We start from the raw sequence: 20193 nt of genomic DNA, 5'->3' as shown, positions 1-20193 counted from the left end.
ACGGCAGCTTTGAACCAGTCTGCAGTGGGGTGTGTGGGGCACGCTGCAGTTAGCTGCTTCTTTGAGCCTTGCTTAAAATCGAGCGGCTTTTCCCAGGAGAGCTGTACTGTCAGCCTTCCTGTCCTGGCCACCTTCAGTCTCCTTGGTGTGGCTTCAGTGAGGTCTGAAACTCCTCGTCCCCTGTCCTGAAGGGCTCTGCAGAGTGCTGCTGCCTCCTGGGCACCCCAGGAATGGCTGCTCTTCAGCTGGGAAGAAAGTTCATATAAAACAAGAATGGCTTGAAGCTTCATTTAGTTAATGCTTGCAAAGGGATTTGAGATCCTCTAATAAAAGGCACAGAGTATTATGAATATTCTTCTATATTCCATTTCACTGGGATTTAATAGAAACTGTATATTATTCCTGCTTCTGTGCTACATGTGAAGAAAGATGGCTTCGTGACGGGCTCTCTAATGCTTCTGATTGCTAGGACGGAGCTGTAGCAACAAAAGCAGAGAGCAGGATTGTTTATTGCAGTGAGGGTGCTATCCCCAAAGGTGCTGGAAGTTGGTGCAGTTTTCCTACACCATTTCAGTATATAGCTCTTCATGGAGATGCTGAAATGTACTGGTTAATATGGAAAAAAAAAATGCTGCAGGAAGCAGAGTGGCTTAATTTGCAGTCCTGGTTTGGCAGCTCTGGAGAGAGCACCATGCAGCTGTGCAGGGCAGGAAAGGGCCGCCTGAGCAGGGCAGCAGATAACAGCTCTGACGAGTGACTTGCAGCCTCTCCAGCACTGGTGCCAAGCACAGGCCCCATGGCAAGGGAACGTGGCTGAGGAGGCTCCAGGGAACCCATGGGGAAAGTTCAGGACCAGTGAAATGCTGCAGCCTTTGTTCCTTTCTTTATATTCATTAGCATGTTAGATTGTGTTCGCTACTTTATCAAGTTAAATTGTTACTATACGTTTCTGCTGTAAGAACAGAGAGCTAGAGAGCTATTGAAAGTGGCAAAATTTACAGTGCATTTAACGGGCTTGCAAACCAGCTGTGCCATCCACCTGACAGCAGGAGAGCTTCAGCTACATTAGAATTGCTACAGAGGGAGGTGTGCGATGGGCTGACTGCCCAAGGACAGGCAGAGGCCAGACGTCCCGTTGCTCTTCCCCTTGAGAACGTCTCAGGGAAATGAGAGGAATGCCATGGACTAAAGCGGAGGGTGAAGTAGAGAAACCCCTGCAGACTTGGAGGGCAGGAATATCAGCGTGTGGCAGAACGTGCCCATGGCTTTGCCTTGCACCAGGGTCATGGCCTGATCCTGAACAGGGCAGAACCCTGAGAGCTTCAAACCAGGTGCTTAATACTTCTCAGGAGCAGGACCCATGTTGCATTCTCAGCTGCCTGAGCAAGCAGCTGGTTTTTGCCCTGTGGTGCAGACTGGAGCGTGCTGAGCTGTAAAGCAGCCAGAACAGCTGCTGAGGCCCCTGAGCCACAGGCTTTGGTATCTCCCACCTTTCCCATCGTTAGCCACAGGGAATAATTTGTCCGATACTGTTTACAGTGACACTGCTATTCCTCTTTGTCTCCATAGCACACATTTTGTAGAAGATGTGCCTTAACATCTGGTGAGTACAGAACTGTTCCTGTGTGATGCAGCCAAAACACTGTTATTTTCTGGTTTGTTTGCTTTCACTTAAAACGAAACCCACAGAAAGATGACTGAAGGGCTTAAAACAAGCTGTCAGTCACAGGCTGCCACTGCAGCAGCGAGGGGCTGGGGCACGGGTGGCCATGCAGCTCTGAGCTCTGATGGTTCATGCTGTCGCATGGGAACTAGAGAGCTGGGCCCAGCTCCTGGGCACAGGATGTTCTCAAATCCTGGAATATGCAGTGGATAATCCCAGGATAATACACGTCTCGCCCAGAGTTGACCCATTGATTTCAGACAGAAAGCTTTCTGTGGCTGCCTGTCTAAGGAACAGGGGGCTGTGTTTGGCAGAGACCCATCAAACCCCTCCTCGCTGTCCCGTTAGTGCCAGCTCTCGGCCGCTGACCGAGCCTGTGCACAGCAGCACACAGAGCTGCTTTAGCTCACCCAGCTCTCCCAGAAACCTGATGGAGCCCAAGTGTCTGGCTGCTGGCCTGGCCTAACCAGCTCCCACTTGATTTGGACTCTGCACTACAAAAAAGACTTCATTTGGCATGAGTCTGTGCCCCTCTTGGAAAGCCATTGTTCAGCACAAAGCCAAGCCATTTGTATTACCCGAACAGCGAGCCCTGGGGACTCCAGCAAAACAGCAACTCTTTCTGCCTTAAGATGTTCATCTTCCACATGTGAGGGGTCCCTCTGCTTCGCCTGCTAATCCCCTGTCACCATGTTGTGTTATGTCTATCCCAAGCAACAGATTGGTAGCAAAAGGCTTTGCAGTTGCAATCCTGAGCTGCTCAGTTTTGCTCCTGCCCTCAAAGCTCATGTCTTTGCTTTGCTGTAGCATCCCTGGCCTGTGGTGCCCCGCTGGTGGCGGAGGAGCTGAGCCCAGGCCCGGGTGGGGGAGCGGGTGATGTGTGGGGCATTTCTCACTGCCTGTGATACTCTCACACTTCAGCAAGCACAAGGTAGTCTGCATTAGGGTGGCCTTTCATTGGCAGCTAGCTCAAATTATCATGGATTAACATAAACTAACTTTTCACAGAGCCCCAAGACAAACCAGAGATAGTGGCTTGCAGACCTTGCGTGAATATTCATGGCTGGTTCTGTTGCCATCTTGGCCAGAGAAGGCAAAAAAAATTTCCCCACAGAGGCTCTTGGAAATGCTCCTGCAGTGTCTCAGCCCTTGCTGACTCTCTCTTTTGCTTCCCTGCCTGGCAGAGAAGTGCCCCGTGGACAATGCCAAACTGACCGTAGTGGTTAACAACATTGCGGTGGCTGAGCAGATCGGGGAGCTCTTCATTCACTGCAAGTATGGCTGCCGGCCTGCAGCCAGCAGCAAGCCCGCTGCCTTCGAGGTGGACCCCCGTGGATGTCCGTTTACAATTAAACTGAGTGCCAGGAAGTAAGTGGCTTGTTACCAGCGTGCAGCCTCTCCAGGGAAAGGGCTCCACCACCAGCAATCTGTTGTTGTATCTGAGCTGCCCTGCGGCTCCTGGGGACAGCACAGCTCCTGCCAGCAGGGCTCTGCTGGGGCCTGCAGGGGTGTGGGAATGGGCAGCGTGACTTGAGGGGACAATTCTTCCCACTGTGTCTCAGGATGATGGGCTGGTCTCAGAGAGAGGAGGCTGTTCTCTGCTCCCAGCTGAGTGTCTCAGCATTGGGACAGGGGACACACTGTGAAAGCAGCCACCTCACAGCTGGGTTGAAACACTGTGACTGGTCAAGCAGAGACCTTGGGATTCTTTTTGTAAGAGGAGTTATCCTGGTTATATCCTAGGAATCTGAAATCTCTTTCCCTCCCCATCCTAAATGCGTTCACTGTCTTCCCTGTTGCCTGTTGGTAGCTGCCTGAAGGCTCTGCCAGTCAGCTGCAGAAGCAGAAGTTCCCTGTGTAAATGTGGCCTATTGTTACTCTCAACTTACTGGCCAAATGTGAATTTAAAGCTGTAATTGCAGTCTTAGAGCAGGAGGCTTTTGATCACCTGACAGTGTCACAGGGCTGGCTTGCTCCTTTACTGACGATCTGTGTTGTTTCCATTAATTTTTGCTTATTGCTGATTTTCCCTCCTTTTGCTTCTTTCAATGGCAGAGATCATGAAAGCAGCTGTGATTACAGGCCAGTTCGCTGCCCCAATAACCCCAGCTGCCCACCTCTCCTGAAAATGAACCTGGAGGCCCATCTGAAAGAGTGCGAGCACATAAAATGTCCCCACTCCAAATACGGGTAAGGAGCTGGTGATTTTTAGTGGGGAGGATGCACTGAGCTCATTTCTGGGCTGCTTTTCAGCTCCTGCAGCTTTAGGGTAGCCCCGTGGGCTCTGAGCAACTCTACCCAGTGCAGTGCACTGGCCTGAGACTGAGATCAGGCTTGCAGAAGGCAGCCCCCGAGCTTTTGGTCAAGAACAGGCAGGTCACGCTGCCCAGCTGTAAGCCCTGCTGGCAACCGAGGAGGAGGGAGAGGTGCGTAGGCTGAAGAACCAGCTGGAGGAGAGTCAGAGCAGTGGTTGCGGCCAGAGCCATGCAGGGAGGAGGCCGAGTGATGCGAGCACCATGGCAGTGTCTCAAACTGGTCCTTCTCCCACGGCCAGGGAAGTGCGGACCAGCCTCAGAGGGCTGACTGTCACCCGAGCAGGAGTGCAGCCCGGGCTGGGGGTTCTCTGCAGGATGCACAGCTAAGGTTGCTGTTGCAGGAAGAGATGTCTTGGCAGAAGCAGAGCAAGGCAGGTCCTGACCAAGCAACCCTGACTCCCTGCCTGCTGCAGGCCCCACTCAGCATCTGCTGAGGTCAGCTGCAGGTTTTTCCATTGTCTTTTTGATGGTTCTTAGATTGAGCTCCTGGTGAGCACGTGAACTGACACCACATCCTGTCTCTTGCCCAAGATCTGCTTTTCCTTGCAACTACCTAGACAGACAGACAGAAAGTTCAGTTTGGGGCCAGTGCCCTGGCTAGAAGAATAGGAGTTGCTTGGCCTCTCTGTGCCCTGCAGCTGCCTGCACCCAGCTCCTGGTACGGGGATCGGGACGGCGGGGACCCGCACAGGCCTCACACCTCCCTGAGCACCCCTGCCTTGCCCTTGCAGGTGTACGTTCATAGGAAATCAAGACACTTATGAGACCCACCTGGAGACGTGCAAGTTTGAGGGTCTGAAGGAGTTCCTGCAGCAGACAGACGATCGCTTCCATGAGATGCAGGTGGCAATGGCCCAGAAGGACCAGGAAATTGCCTTCCTGCGCTCCATGCTGGGGAAGCTCTCGGAGAAAATCGACCAGCTGGAGAAGAACCTGGAGCTCAAGTTTGGTGAGTCTGCACTGGACGAGCTCTGTGGTCAGAGCCATAGGGACGGGGCAGCTCTTTGTTAGGATGGTGCATTATGATTCATTCCATGTTTAAAACTGGTGCTGAGCAGGTTTTGGGAGGTTCAGATCTTCCTTGCAGAGGGACAAATAGGGGTTCCATTGACTCCTGTGCTGCCAGAACATCGTGGGACCTAATCCTGCAGTCCCCGATCACTTGGCAAGTGCTAGAAATATCTGCAGGCAGCTACCAGCTTTCTCCTGTGACTTCCTCCTGTGCAGTCCGTGGGCACAGGCCACCATAAAAACCAGCAAGTCAAATAGCCAGCGATGCAGCCGTCCTGGAGCAAGCATGCTTCCTGGACACCTTTGCTGTGCCCAGCCCTGCCTTGCCTCTGAAATCTGCCTGGTCTTCAGCACCCGAGTACAATTTGCATTTGAGTAGCAGACACCCTCCTGCTTTTCCCTGCTGATGACAGCCCTGGGTTCTCCTCCCTCCTTGTTCAGAGGTCAGGAGGCAGCTCGTGTCCTCTGCCTGTTCCCCTGGACGCCACCACTGACTCAGCAGTGACAGTGGGACTGTCCCTGTCCCTCTCTTGTAGATGTGTTGGACGAGAACCAGAGCAAGCTGAGCGAGGACCTGATGGAGTTCCGCAGGGATGCCTCCATGCTGAACGTGAGGAGGGGGCCGGGCCCTGGGGCGGAGTAGGAATTGCGTGGAGTTAGCTGGCTCTGCTTCTAGTTAGGCTTCTGCTGCAGTGGGGGTAGTCTTTGGGGTTCCCTCCCACTTGCTGGCTCTGCTCAGCCCAGGTTTGGTTCAGTTTTACTGCAGCTGGGGTCTGGGTGAAGGTTTCCTCTAGGCTGAGTTAAAGGCAGCTCAGGGAGCACGTTCTGGTCACTCCATCTGAGCTGCTGTTTTAACTGGTTCTGCTGCCTTTTCTCAGCCTGTTGGTGCTCTGGACACATGTTAACAGAGGAGAGGAGCCCTGCAGCAAGGAGAGAGCCCTCTGCTCCAAAGCCTGGGCACTCCTGTACCTTTTATACTAGCCAGGGACAGTATGCCCTTCTCCCTGCCTGCAGAGAAAGCAGGAAGATAAGCGGATCCCTGCTAACAAGCTGGGGGTGAGAGCTGTCTCATGATTTTGGACATTATTCAAGCACTGATGTTGGATAGACATTCCTCCCTAGTCCGGGCAGACTGCATCCCACTGGATGTGCTGATTAGGAGGAGCTTGTCCTGGCTTACCTAAGCATACTAATGACGAGGGGCCCTGTGGACACAGTAGGGTCTGGATCATAGCGGAGACTACAAAGAGACCTTCCAGTTCTTCTCCAGCAAGGTGGGCTTCAGGAGCCCAGCTGAGCAAGCAGTCCCCATAACCAATTTGATTATTTTGAGCAGTCTGGTGAATGGCAGAGCAAGGACAGTATATTTGGAAAGGTATTTCTGTGCCTGCCTGAATCCTGACGAGTTTAGTGCAGGTCTGAGATGCTGTCAGAGCCCCCTGGCCTCTGGAGGGAGGTGACAGACTCCTAGAACAGGAGACCTCAGATCAGGGGATGAGTGAGCTGCCGAGGGAGGGCCTTCACAGGGAGTCAAGACTTGCCCAGAGGCAAGAGCGGTTTTAGCAGTGGGGGGGGACAGTCTTTAAGCCATAACCAGAAGGGCAGGCTGGTCTTGATGGCGCTGCAGCTCATGCAGCTTGTTCTGTTTTTCAGGACGAGCTCTCCCACATTAATGCTCGGCTCAACATGGGCATCCTTGGATGTGAGTATGCACGTGGTTTGCGTCCTCTCGCACTGGGTTTGGGGTGGTGGCCAGTGAGCCCTTTTAGGCGAGGTCACAGATATGCAAGGTAACAGTTGTCTCTGGGTGCAGCAGTAATTTGTTCACAGGGTCACGGCTGCTGCAGGAAGAAAATACCAGTGGTTGGGTTTGCCAGAAGCACTGGCTGAAGGGGAACTCCCAGTGCTGCAGGGTTATTACCTGCTGCGGGGAGAGGTCAAGTGCATCTCTGGCCTCCAAGGTCCAGCCCAGGAGTTGCATTAGGGGATGAGCCTGGGGCTCAGAGCAGTGCTGAGTCGATGAGCTGTAAGGATGGGACATGAGCCCTTCCAGCCAGCCCGGGAGGGTCTCACGGTTCCTTCTGGCCTGCGACAGCGTGAAGTGGAAGGAGGAACCTGCTGGGCTGGTGCGGGGAGCTCGGTCCCCTCCGAACTCAGCGTGATGGGGCGCAGCACTATTCTCTCTCCTCTCACCTGCCCTCTCGTTTCTGCAGCCTATGATCCTCAGCAGATCTTCAAGTGCAAGGGCACCTTTGTGGGACACCAGGGCCCTGTCTGGTGTTTGTGCGTTTACTCCATAGGAGACTTGCTCTTCAGTGGCTCTTCAGACAAAACCATTAAGGTGAGAGCTTGTGTCTTCTGTGTATCTTCTGCATTTGTAAATGTGCTTCAGGTGGGGCAGAAGCTGAATTTGTGGGGTGGGGGGATGTCAATTCCCCAAGTTTCTCCCAAAGAATCTTAAATGATTCTTTGCAATTATAGTTGGGCAAAATTCTCTGCGAGGAAACGTTATGTGATAGTGAAATCAAGAGACAAATAGTGGGTTTTGCAAAGTCCTGATTAAAATCTCATTCCTGCTGCTGCTGGTTTTGCTTTATACAGTGTTTAGGTCATTCAAGACTGTTTCAGCTTCTGATTTTATTTTCCATTGTTATAAAAAGTCATCGTAGAAAAAAAAAAGCATTTTTCCCTGATCGGATGTGTCCTTTTTCCATTTTATGGCATGTTTGTTTTTCTTTGCCCTGTTTTCAGTAACTCAGACTGACAGCACTGCTCCAGTGCAGCCTAGACAGCAGCTCCCAGTGTCACCATGTTGGCTGCTGGTGGCTGCTGGCTGGGCTGGGCTGGGGAGCCACAGCGGCTGCCACAACCAGCCCTGCCACGAGCAGAGCTGTGATTTAGTTTCTTTGAGCGATAGCAAGAGCCACATGGAAGAAAACAGACGTTGCTGTGCTTTATTGAAAGAAAACAGCTTTCTCCCCTGTCCTGGCTGCTCTGGGCACACACACCTATGCTCCCTTTCTTGAGAGAGCAGGGTGTGCTCAGCGGGAGAACCTTTGCAGCGGCAGAGGCGGCTGTGCTGTGCCACTGGAGCCTGGGACAGGGTGTGAATTGCTAAAGCAGGAGCCTGAGAGCTGCTTCTCTGGTTCCTGGTGTTGTGTTGGCCTGGGCTGGGAAAGCCAGAGCTGGAGAGGGCTGATGCATGCTGCTGTCCAGTGTCTCAGTGTCTCGTTAACTTCAACCTGACCCTTTGCAGTAAATTTCCTTTCCTAGACGAGCTTATCTCTGCCTGGGAGCCCGGCAGGCAGGTGCCCAGGTGACAGCCTGTTTCCTCGTTTCGGTGCTGTTGTGGCTTTGCTGACATCCTGCCCGGGTCCCCAGCTGCTCTGTCTGCCGGCGTGTGACCCTCTGCTGCCTTGTGTTTCCTGTTAGGTGTGGGATACCTGTACCACATACAAGTGCCAAAAGACCTTGGAGGGTCACGATGGAATTGTACTGGCTCTTTGCATCCAGGGGTGAGTGGAGAGGGACACCTGCCCCTGCGGGAGAGAGGGGGCGGGCACTGGGGCTCCTGAGCATGACAGTGCCCATCCTCGGTCCTGCACGTGCCAACATTGTGCCGGAGAGGCACAGCTTGCCTCTTTGCTCTTTAAAAACTGACAAAGAGCGTATCTCTTTGGCCTCCCCTGCTGTTCTGGCTTCCTTCCCTGCTCACCAGCGGGGTGCCTGGCCTCCTGCTCGATGGGCCAATCCAGCCTGGCTTCCCCACAAGACCTGGGCTCCGCTCCTGGCCTTGGTGTGCTTAGTCTTGGCCCAGTCAGGCTGTGGGACTGCAGCTCCTCGCCCAGCATGGTGCCTGGGAACGAGCTGGGACCCTGCACGTGTTGCTCTCCCTTGCTGACCTCCTTTTGTTTTCTGGTGACATTACAGGAACAAGCTGTACAGCGGCTCTGCTGACTGCACCATAATTGTGAGTACCCCGGACCCCTGCTCCGCTTCGCAGCTGGGCTGGGAGATCTACAGCCCAGCCCCAGGCTGCTCTAGAGCAGGGACCTGGGTCCTTTTTTCTACAGCTGCTGGTGGTGTAAGACTGATAACCTGTGTGTGCTTTATCCACTGCCTTCAGCCATGTTCCTCGTGGGTTGGATTCAGGCTGGTTTCCTGGATTTGGGCGTTTTTTTCCTGGGTTTCCCACTCCCCGCTCCTGCGTGGGGAGCAGGAGGCTGGTGCTGTGAGCTGGGGCAGGGTGCTCAGTTCTGATCAGCCAGGACAGTGGCTGGTGCAGGCGCCCTGTCCTGCCTGCGGTTTTGCCCTGTCCTGCCTGCCTCCCTTCAGCCCAAGGGGCCTGGCCCTGCCCCTCATGGGCGCTCTTCTCCTTTGCAGGTCTGGGATATTCAAAACCTGCAGAAAGTGAACACGATCCGAGCACACGACAATCCTGTCTGCACTTTGGTCTCCTCACATAACATGCTGTTCAGCGGCTCTCTCAAAGCCATCAAGGTAGAGCTCTGGGGTGGCTCCTCTAGGCCTCGTCGGGGACCAAGGGTACAAATTATCAGGCAGCAGTGTCCAAGCAGGAAGAAGAAAGTAGCACTTTGGTCTGTAGGTGACCTTGTTGCTACATTCTCCTGAGCCACAGAGAGAAGCACGGCTACACAGAGCAGCCAGCGCTGCAGAGCTTCAGCCCATGCTCTGTGCTGAAGTCAGAGATGTTCTGGGACCTGGCTGAAAAAACACTTTGTTTCTTCTAACTCTGTAAACCCAAGACTGCAGGTGGAGTCTCTTGGCAGTTCCTGAGTCCTTGGGCCCCCAACAGACCTACTCAGACCATTGGGAATTGGGTCTGGGGTCCAGAATTGGCTGAGGATTCAGGCTGCCTGTTTTGAAACCCCCCTCCAAAGACTCTTGAATCTGCATTCTTTACCTAAAGCCTGCAGAAATTGGGGAACAGCTTTGCAAGTTGCCCTTTAAAGCCTTGGCTAGATTCCCTTGGTTCTGCTTCCAGCTCCTGGTGAGACGGCTTATGGGACCATCCATCTGTAGGAGGGCACATGCTCTTTTCTTTATCTGGGGCCTGGAGTGGCTCAGCTATCAAGAGCACTCGGGGCTGGAGGAGCAGTGAGACAGCGCTAAGCAGAAGGAGAACTTGGGGCCTTTTATTTTTGTCATCCCCAGCCACTTTCTGCCAGATGAGCCGAGAAGACCCAGTGGCGGGGTGAGATCTGTCTGTCGTTCTGGGCCACAGTTTCCCAGGAGCCGTGGGAGTGGAGCTTTGTGGGGACAGGCTGGGAGTGGAGGTTCAGAGGGTTCTTTACTGCAGATTTGGTTGAGGTTTTTCAAGCCCACAGCTCTGCTAGGCAAGGGTCTCTGCCAGCGATAATGCCGGAGCCGGCTCTCCCAGGCCCTCAGGGAACATGCTTGCTCAGCATAGTTACTGTGTGGTTTATCTGCAAGTCAGTGGGTTCAGGTGATTCCCAGCGGGCAGGAGAGCCAGCCTGAGGTTCCAGTTTGTGAGGTGGTAGGGCCTTGTGCTGGCTGCTAGGCAGGATGGGCAGTGCCTGGCTCCCCAGCTGGGGGCTGACCTGCTCTGCCCCACCACTGCCCCGTCCTGCTGAGACTCCTCCGTCTCTGTGTGTGTTTGTGCTTTCCACAGGTCTGGGATATTGTAGGTACTGAGCTCAAACTGAAGAAGGAACTGACAGGTCTCAATCACTGGGTGCGAGCCCTGGTGGCTTCCCAAAACTATCTCTACAGCGGATCTTACCAAACAATCAAGGTGGGACCCTGAGACTCATGGCAACTGTAAGCCATCAGCTCTCCGCGTGCCTCCCCATACCTGTATTCTGCAGCGTGGGGTGGTGGAGCAGGACAAAAGGTAGCTGTAGGATGTCAGAGCGCAGCTGTAGCGTCAGACACGCTGGATTTTACTGCGCTGATGGCATCTCTGCAGGCGCAAAGGCTGGCCTCTGGCCGCTCCTTGGGAGCGTGGCTGCGGGGGGGGCGCTGGCGGAGATAAAACGCGGCCTCGCAGCCACGGCGCCTCGTGCTGCCTCTGCAGCGTTATCTGCGCTGACAGTCCTGCTGATAAGAGGAGAAGGTCACTGTCTGGCTGCAGCGTTACCATCAATCTCTGTGTGGTTTCCAAAATGCCCTCGACCTGGGTTGGCTCAGGCTTTGATGAACAGTTCACCTCTCAGCATCTGGGTGGCACAAGAGAATTTGAAGTTGCCCTCCTCAGAGGTAATAAATCCCCATTAATTTGTCTGCAGCAGTTGTTAGTGCTGTCAGGCTCTGGGCTGTGTGTGCACGTGTGTGCCTGGTCGCACACAAAGGGTGTGCAATCTCCGCAACTTTTTCAGCCTGGATGTTCAAAGCCGGGCAGCTAAATAAGACAGCAGGACTTTGTGGTCATCAGTACTGAACATTCCCAGCCAGACAGATTTGTCCTTAAAGATGTGATCTGGGCACACGTGGAGCCAGGCTGATGCCACGTGTGGCTGGAGAATAGCTTCAAGGGAGCTCCCTCCTGGAGAGGGGTCCCTGCACGGGCCTCATCCTGCCTTTGCTCCGGCATCTCTTTCAGATCTGGGACATCCGCAACTTGGAGTGTGTCCACGTGCTGCAGACGTCGGGAGGCAGCGTCTACTCCATCGCTGTGACAAACCACCACATCGTCTGTGGCACCTACGAGAACCTCATCCATGTAAGGGCTGGGGCTTTGCTGTGTTTGTGGGCTTGAGGCTGGGGGGAGAGGGGCAAGGAGACGGGTGCCTGGCTCTGCCAGTCCCTTCTGTGGCACAGCCCCATACTTGGCACTGGTGAGGCTGCACCTCGATGAGTGGGTTCAGTTTTGGGCCCCTCACTCCAAAAAGGCCATTGAATGACTCGAACGTGTCCAGAGAAGGGCAACGGAGCTGGTGCAGGGTCTGGAGCACAGGTCTAATGGGGAGCGGCTGAGGGAACTGGGGGGGTTCAGTCTGGAGAAGAGGAGGCTGAGGGGAGACCTCATGGCCCTCTACAACTCCCTGAAAGGAGGGTGCAGAGAGGGGGGATGAGTCTCTTGAGCCAAGGACCCAGCGCCAGGACAAGAGGGAATGGCCTCAAGCTGCGCCAGGGCAGGGTCAGACTGGCTCTTAGGAAGGATTTCTTTGCAGAAGGGGTTGTTGGGCGTTGGAATGGGCTGCCCAGGGCAGGGGGGGAGTCCCCATCCCTGGAGGGGTTGAAGAGTCGGGTTGACCCAGCGCTGAGGGATCTGGTGGAGTTGGGAACGGTCAGTGTGAGGTTCATGGTTGGACTGGAGGATCTTCAAGGTCTTCTCCAACCTAGATGATTCTGTGACAGACGGGGCGTTGGGTGCTCAGCAGACACAACTCTTGGAGGAGAAGGTGGTGGCCTGTGGCCCAGTGTGAGCCCCCGGCCTTGCTTTCCTCCCACAGGTCTGGGATATTGAAACAAAGGAACAAGTCCGCACGCTGACCGGGCACGTGGGTACGGTCTACGCCCTGGCTGTCATCTCCACGCCGGATCAAACCAAAGTCTTCAGTGCATCCTACGACCGGTCTCTCAGGGTACGTGTCCAGGGCTGGGCAGCTGCGTCTGTGTGTTTGGCACCGTTGGTAACACACAGACAGCCTTGAGGGGAAGGGAGGAAGGGGTCCTCATCCCTGCGTGCCACGTGGCCTCGCATTTAATTTATGCCACCTAGCTCCAACCCTGTGGCACTCGGCTCCCGCCGTCCCTCCTGGTGCCCAGGGTTGTGCCAGAGCCCAGCTCACGGCTCCGTGCGCCCGCAGGTGTGGAGCATGGACAACATGATCTGCACTCAGACGCTGCTGCGACACCAGGGCAGCGTCACTGCCCTCGCCGTCTCCCGGGGCCGCCTCTTCTCCGGTGCCGTGGACAGCACTGTAAAGGTTGGTTTCCTCAGGCTTCTCCTCCATGGTTTGGTCTCTTCCCGTGCTAGAATTAGGGCATTAAATGAGTTAAGAGCCATCTTCAGATAAACGAGGGGCTGGATCTCAATGGGTGGGAGGTTTAACTCCGGACAGAGGGTGTTGTGGATGCTGGAAGCTCTGCCGGAGGATGAGGAGAAGCCCAGAGCGCTGCTCAGGACGGTTCCTGCCACAGGTTCCTTGTCTCTCCTCCGCAGGTCTGGACGTGCTAGCGTGAGCCCCACACTAGTCCTGCACACTGAAAGACCAAAAACTCCTCCCCTCCGTCGGCCTGCTGGGTCACTAACACACACCACTATGAAATAAATAACTGCTGCAGCTCCTCTCCGCACCGACCACTGCCTGCGGCCGCCCCCCGGCTGCTTCCCCCCGCCGCAAGGACCCCGCTGGCAGCTCTCGGGGCGGCTCTGCCCCGCGGCTGCTCCAGACGTTCCCTCAGAGCCACCCTCTGCAATCAGAAATGCAGGTGCCAGCGCCTTCTGTGCCGCAGGGTGTCCCCCACCCCAAGCTGGGGAGCCATCCCCAGGGGGCCAGGACTGGGTCCCCAGGCCAGGGCAGCCCCGTGGGCCACCGTGGCAGATGCAGAGTGGCCCTTGGCCAGCAATGGGACTGAACGGCTCAGCTTGTCACGGGCCAGGGCAGCCACGCTGGGAGGTTGGTCCCCTTGTAAATGATAGACCTGAGCATTAGGCCTTGCCCTGTGTTGGGACCCCGACCCCTTTTCTGTCTCTAATATTTAATTTTACTGCCAGGATGTCAGGCTGACCCATCTGGGAAGAGGTTTTCTGGAGTAGCCAGGTACGATTTTTATGCCACAGCTAGTTCTCAGATAACACAAGCCCATTGTTCACCACCCTGTAATAATGGTCTCCACATTAAAGAGAAAAAGCCTCCGTTGCATTTTTACTCACATTTTCTACTGTTTTTAAGATTGTAATATAGATTTGATTATTTCTTCATTGACAATAAAAGCAGAAAGAGTTGTTCCTGGCCAGCGTGAGTTATTGCAGGAGCCAGCGGCCAGCACCGGTCCCGCGGCAGCTCCGGCCTGCGCCCGTCCGCCCACTCTGAGAAACGGGGTGCAGGGACTGGGCACCTCGGGGAGCGGGGACAGCAGTTCCCAGCACGCCGGGCTGCCACACGCCCCCCAAGACACCCATATCCTCCACGTGTCCCGTGACACCCGTGTCCTCTGTGCCCGCCCGCCCCAGCCGTGCCCAGGAGCCATCGCACACGATGGCTGACGGTTTTGGGACACAGACAGTGGTGGCAGCCCGGGAGGGGTTTTATTTTTTTATTTTTCTTTAAATATTTGTTGCCAGACTTCGTATAGGAGCAAACTTCTTCACAGCACCACGAGCCATCTACTATTCAGAATAGGAAGAATAAGACGAGTAGAGGTGAAATCTAAGCACAGAAGAGCAGGGAGAAGCACCAAGATGCATAGCTTGACAGATGGGATACGATACAGAGTCCATAACTTAATCATAAAAAATATATATATGTATATATCCATCATGTAGAACTTTATGGATTCTTTTTTTTTTTAGATACATATTTTTTTTCTTTTCAACAGATATTTTCAGGCGGGTGATTTTTTTTTTTTTTTGTTCTTTTTAAAGTCTTTTTTTTGTTTTTTTGGATTTTTTTTAAAGAAATTTCAAAGTTGTGCCAAACACATCTGGATCAGCGACCACAATGGGAGAGACGGGGCGGGGGAGAAAGGAGGGGAGAGGGAGGGAGAGGAAGGCGGAGGGAGAGACCACTCTGTACGTCTCAAGAAAAGAAAGGAACAGCAACACTTTTGTTTTGAAACCACAAGCAAAAAAATGCATTCATCGGGACTCAAGCGACTGAACCAGACTCCAACTCCAGTTTATACATGAATATACAGCGGTGCGTCCCGCAGAACGCACGTGAGCACACGCACCCCCGCGTGCACACACACGCACACCCACACACGCGCACACCAAACAAATGCCAAAAAAAGGAAAAAAAAAAAAACAAAACAGTAATAAAAACCAAAACCTGAAGACACTCCAAAAGAAATGAAACACCTCCAGTAGAAGAATTAACAAAAACCTCCATAAAACAAGGCACATCCTTTGAGTTCTTAACGGTGTAAAAAGAAAGACGTGACACTGAATCCCAACGGAAAGACCCGAACAGAACTGCTTGCACGTACCTTCCATCCAGAGAAAAGGTAAATATTGTGCTACTCTTAGAATGAGTTTGCCACAAGACACACAGCTTAGTATAATCTAATAGTTTTTCTCAAGCTAAAATCCAGTTTTCTCTTGATTTCTTTTAAACTGCTTTATATATAATTGCTAATATTTTTAAATCTTTTAAATATATATTTGTTAAAGTTTATTCTTTTTATTATTTCGGGGCGGGGGGGAAATCTGGTTTATATCTTTTTTTTTTTTTTCCCCCTCCAATAAATTAATACTTCTTTATAGCTTATCACTGTCCTCTGCCCCCCTGCGGGGAGGGGCTGGGCAGGGGCACGTCCCGCTGCCCCCCGCCCGCGCCGCCGAGGGCCCCGAGACGGGGCGTTTGCTCCCCCATTCGCAACCGACGCCAACAAACCCCCTTTTCCTACACCCGAGGCGCTGCCCCCCGCGAAGGGGAGCCCCCACGGCCAGGCCCCCGCGCCCCTCGGGCAGCGTCTCTCCACGGGGCAGCCCCTCAGGCCGGTGCCACGCCGCGGCGGGACCCCGCACCCTGCCGGCCCCCAGCCAACACCGACGGAAAAAGAAAGAAAAACATTTTAAAAACAAACAAAAAAAAGAAAATTAAAAAAGGAGCAAAGAAACCCAAGTGCATTTGCCCACCCGGACCCGCCACCAGCACGGCCACCAGCAAACGCCATCGGCGACGCGCGGCTGACCCGGGGCCACCGCGCCGGGCAGGGCTTGTGCTACATTCGGGCCACGGTGACCCGCGGGGCTGGGGCCAGCAGGGCATGGGCGTGACAGCGGTGGCCACCGGACAGGTAGGTAGAGAGACACCCCCCCGCCAAGCCCCCTCAGCCGCCTTTTCGGTCCGGGGCGTGTTGCTTTGTTTCTTCTGTTGTTTTTTTTTTTGTTTTTTTTGCTTCTGCAAAAGGGAGTCCTGCCGTCACCGGCGCCGAGTCCGTGAGCACAATCCTGAGGTATCTTCTTCTTTGTGCAAACCCCGAGGGACGGGATGTCCGGGAGGGGACGGCTGTACAAAGGGGACGGAGGGGAGGGCGGTGGGGCCGATGTGGGGGGGGGAAAAAGGTCGTGGATCGTTGTGCCCTTGTGCCCACGTAAGCCCTGAGGTTCGCGGGGCCCTGGCGCCCCTCACTCCAGCATGGCGTCCAGCTGGTCCGCCAGGTCGTCGAACATGCTGCCGATGTCGTCCAGGATGCTCACGGTGCTCTTCGACTCCACGGCCGAGCTGGGTGAGCGGCAGGGACCGGTTGGTGCCGTGCGTGGGCCAGCGGCCACCGCGCAGCCCCCTCTGCCCCGCGCGTGGCCCTGCTGCCCCCCTCGGCCCTGCGGTGCTCAGCGCCGCGGCACTGCATGGCTGGGGCCAGCCCAGCCCCACGCTGCTCCAGCTCAGTGTCACCTCTCCAAAACAGCCCCCAGTGCACCCACATACCCAGGTCCCTCTGCCCACGCTGCTCCAGCTCAGTGTCCCCCAGTGTCACCTCTCCAAAACAGCCCCCAGTGCACCCACATACCCAGGTCCCTCTGCCCATGCTGTTCTGGCTCAGTGTCCCCCAGTGTCACCGCTCCAGCCAGGGCCCCATGATGCTCTGACACAGTGTCCCCAGTGTCACTGCTCCCATGATGCTCTGGCTCAGTGTCCCCCAGTGTCACCGCTCCAGCCAGGGCCCCATGATGCTCTGACACTGTCCCCAGTGTCACTGCTCCCATGATGCTCTGGCTCAGCGTCCCCCAGTGTCACCTCTCTGAAACAGCCCCCAGTGCCCCCACATACCCAGGTCCCTCTGCCCACACTGCTCCGGCTCAGTGTCCCCCCCGCTGTCACCACTTCCGTGACGCTCCGGCACAGCATCCCCCACAATGTCCCCCCCCCCAACACAGTCCCACTCCCACCATGGTGGCTCAGCCCGATCCCCTCCTGCCATGCTTGTGACCTCCTGACCCACCCCATCCCCACGCAGCTCGGTGGCCCCACGCAGCCCCGCACCCTCCCTGGGGACCACCGGCCACCCCCCGCCCCCAAGCCCCGCACGCCCTTACTCTGCCGCCTGACTGTCCTCCTGCTTGATCTTCTCCTCCACGGCCTGCAGCGCAGCGGCCAGGGACGCGCTCGTCTCCTCCAGCTTCTGCTGTGCCAGCTCGGGGCCAGCGCTGTCGATGGAGGGGCCGGTGATGGCGGAACGCGGCGGCTTCACCGGCACTTGCTGGGGCTGGGCTCCGGGCGAGAGGGGCTTGGCGGGGCTGGAGCAGAGCGAAGGCGGCGTGCTGGAGGGCTTGGCGCCAGCGGTGCCCAGCTGCCGCGCTGGGGATGGGGCCGGTGTGGAGCCGGCGCTCACCGACTGGATGGCGGCGTGAGGTTTGGGGGGCTTGGGCGCCGTGGGGGGTGGCACAGGCTTGGGGGACACCGGGGGCGGCGTGCCGTGGACCCGCTTCACCTCTGCGGAGAGAAGGGAGAGGGGCAGAACGGCAGCGGGGCTGGTCGGGACCACCCCCCCTCCCCAGTGTCCACCCCCAGAGGTCCCATCCCGGAGGGGACTGGCGGGGCACCTACCTGGGCTGCCAGGGCTCGGGATGGGCACCTTTTTGGGGATGGGCGCCGGCGGCCCCGGCACCTTCTGGGGCGGCTGCGTCAGCACGGGCTTGGGGGACACCGGTGGCTTGAAGGGCTTCTTGGGCTCGGCAGGCGGCCCGGCATAGTCAGGGCCATCAGGGCGGGTGGCGGGCGGTGGGGTGGGGGGTGGCTCAGCCCCGCTCAGCTCCGAGGCCGGCCGCCGCTTGACAGTGCCGGTGCCGTTCTGGTAGACGGCGAGCGGGGCCGGTTCCAGTGCTGGCTCCTTGTCCTTGGCCTTGGGCCGGCGTTTGACGGTGTCGGATTCGGTGAGGACGAAGCGGACGCCGTCCTGCTGGCTCTGCCTGGCCCGGATCCGCCGCTTGAGCGTGGCACTGGCCTCCACCTTGGCCAGGTCGCCGTGGCGGTGGGCTGGGGACAGCCCCTCGCCCACCTCCCCCCGGGCCGGCCCCAGGGGGCGCGGCCGCTGCTTGATGGTGAGGTTGCCCTCCTCGGCGAAGGGGATGCCGTCCGGTGAGCCGCCACGCTCCACCCGCAGCCGTTCCCCGGGGCCGTCGGCGCCGGCCTCTGACCGCACGCTGTCGGCACGCTCACGGCAGGCGGCTGCCACCAGCCCGGTGACGGGGCCACTGATGGTCCGGCGCCGGTTCACCACCTCCCCGTCCAGCCCGATGGCCTCTTTGTGCTTGACGGTGGCCAGGACGGTGGCCACGCGGGAGCGCTCCGGGCTGCCCGGGGGGGCTCCCGGCTGCAGGTAGTAGCCCTCAGGTGCTTTAGCCGGCCCTGGCCCACTGGCCCCGTGTGGCTTCTGCAGCGCCAGCGCCCGGGCCCCGCCGCCGATGGAGGACATCTCCAACATGGCCGCGATGCTGCGCACGCTGCCGGCGCTGCCCGTGTCCACGCTGCCGCCCAGGTCGCTGGCCCGCCGCTGCTCCCGGCGGCTCTCCCCCTCAGCGGCAGGTTGCCCGGCAGCCACCTCGCCCTCCCCCTCCTTGGGGAAGTCCTCAGCCATGCCAGCGCTGGAGATGGCGGAGCTGGAGCGCTTGGGTGGGGGCGGTGGGGGCCCCTTCTTCTTGGGGCGAACAGCGAAGGACTGGCTGCGGTTGACGTTCTTGTCGCCGCCGGCGGGTGCCCGCACCGAGTGGCTGCGCCCCACGCGCCGCTGGACGGTGGCGTAGGGCCCCGCGTCCGGCACCAGCAGCTCGTCCCGCTCCTGCTCGCTGTCGGAGGCGGCGTAACGGTTCAGGCTGTGCGCCCGCTTCTTCGGCCTCCCCGGCTCCTCCTCGCCCTCGCCCGCAGGCGGCAGGCAGAGCACCGGCACCGAGACAGGCAGGACAGGCACCCCCGGGGGCCCCCCCTCGCCCTCGGCGGGCTGCGGCAGGACGTAGGCAAAGCCACGGTGGGTGGGCGACTGGGGCAGGGAGCGGGGGGACGCGGGGCGCTCGCCCGGCGGCAGCAGTTGCGGGGTGGGCTTCACCTTGGCGGTGGCGTGGGGCGCTGGCGGGCCCTGTGGGGAGGGGGGCCGCGGCTTGCCAGGGGTCTGCGGTGGCGTCAGCTGCCCGGTGGAGGGCGGGAAGGGCTGCCGGGGTTTGCCGGGCACCGGTGGCACGCTGGCACGCTTGACGGGGTGGCCGTGCCGGGGCGGGCGTCCCTCCTTGGGCGGCGCAGGGGGGGCCTCGCCGGCCCCCTCTGCCAGATACTCCTGGCTCTTGGAGATGGCGGCGGTGGGGGGGGCCCGCGGGCCATCCCCCAGCAGCTCCTGCGAGCTGCTCATCAGCCTGGCACGACCCCCCAGGCCTGGGGGCGAGCGGTAGCCAGGGGCCGCGGGGTTCGCCGCCTTCTCGGGGGGCTCCTCGGGGGCTTCGCCTGTCATGGCCACCTGCAGCTCGCTGCTGAGCTCGCTGTCCTGGAAGGTGGTCATCTTGGGCGACTGGCACTCGGGGGGCTCCGGTGGGGGGGACTCGATGGCCAGCACCTCCGGGCACGCCGCCGCTGTCGCCTTCCTCTTCAGCGTGCCCGGCTCGTACTTGCCCAGCTCGGCGCGCTGCAGCTCCGCCAGCTTCTTCACCGCCAGCATCAGCTTTTTCTGGTGGCCTGGGGACGGCACGGGGGCATCAGCGCCGCTGCTGGGGGCTGGGGCCACCGCAGCAAAGCGCCGTGGCACGGGACCTCACCCAGCTTGGTGATGCCGATCTCCTGCAGGTCCTCCCAGGTGATGTCGGTGATGAAGTCGATGTTTTCGTAGCCGTTCTCCACCAGCACCTTGTAGTACTGGGACAGGCCAATCATCGAGAGCCACAGCGCCAGGTTGGCCTGGAGGAGGGAGGGGCACAGGGCATGGCTCAGTGCCGGCTGGGAGCAGAATCTGGCCCCAGGACCCCCTGGCACCGCACCCCCTGTGCCACGTGGGTGATCCCAGCTTGCTGGGGACAGCCCCAGGCGACTCCCCTTGTCCCTGTGCTGTCCCTCTGCTCCACGAGCACCC

General features: G+C 57.6%; 2 protein-coding genes across 10 annotated transcripts in view; one reads left to right on the top strand and one right to left on the bottom strand.

Annotated features, from left to right (window-relative positions):
- TRAF7 (TNF receptor associated factor 7) overlaps nucleotides 1–13924 on the top strand; it is a 36284-nt gene extending 22360 nt beyond the window's left edge. For 7 of the 8 annotated variants that reach the window (XM_074841466.1, XM_074841461.1, XM_074841464.1 and 4 more), the window contains 15 exons: nucleotides 1570–1603; nucleotides 2848–3031; nucleotides 3719–3853; nucleotides 4710–4927; nucleotides 5526–5599; nucleotides 6643–6691; nucleotides 7203–7330; nucleotides 8422–8504; nucleotides 8920–8959; nucleotides 9373–9489; nucleotides 10643–10765; nucleotides 11573–11692; nucleotides 12426–12557; nucleotides 12783–12902; nucleotides 13139–13924. In XM_074841466.1, the coding sequence (XP_074697567.1) occupies nucleotides 1570–1603; nucleotides 2848–3031; nucleotides 3719–3853; nucleotides 4710–4927; nucleotides 5526–5599; nucleotides 6643–6691; nucleotides 7203–7330; nucleotides 8422–8504; nucleotides 8920–8959; nucleotides 9373–9489; nucleotides 10643–10765; nucleotides 11573–11692; nucleotides 12426–12557; nucleotides 12783–12902; nucleotides 13139–13153 (1572 nt within the window). In that variant the 3' untranslated portion in view covers nucleotides 13154–13924. The other variant, XM_074841468.1, reaches the window with a different exon arrangement.
- Nucleotides 13925–14221: 297 nt separating this feature from the next.
- Nucleotides 14222–20193, bottom strand: part of CASKIN1 (CASK interacting protein 1) — a 32203-nt gene continuing 26231 nt past the window's right edge. For both annotated transcript variants that reach the window (XM_074841458.1, XM_074841459.1), the window contains 4 exons: nucleotides 19883–20021; nucleotides 17691–19802; nucleotides 17180–17576; nucleotides 14222–16367 (listed from right to left, as the gene is read on the bottom strand). In XM_074841458.1, the coding sequence (XP_074697559.1) occupies nucleotides 16271–16367; nucleotides 17180–17576; nucleotides 17691–19802; nucleotides 19883–20021 (2745 nt within the window). In that variant the 3' untranslated portion in view covers nucleotides 14222–16270. The remainder of the gene's footprint in view (nucleotides 16368–17179; nucleotides 17577–17690; nucleotides 19803–19882; nucleotides 20022–20193) is intronic.

This window comes from Strix aluco, chromosome 15 (assembly GCF_031877795.1).
Source record: "Strix aluco isolate bStrAlu1 chromosome 15, bStrAlu1.hap1, whole genome shotgun sequence".
Lineage (NCBI taxonomy): Eukaryota > Metazoa > Chordata > Aves > Strigiformes > Strigidae > Strix > Strix aluco.
The sequence above is the reverse complement of the archived record's forward strand: the minus strand, read 5'-3'. Positions and strand labels throughout refer to the sequence as shown.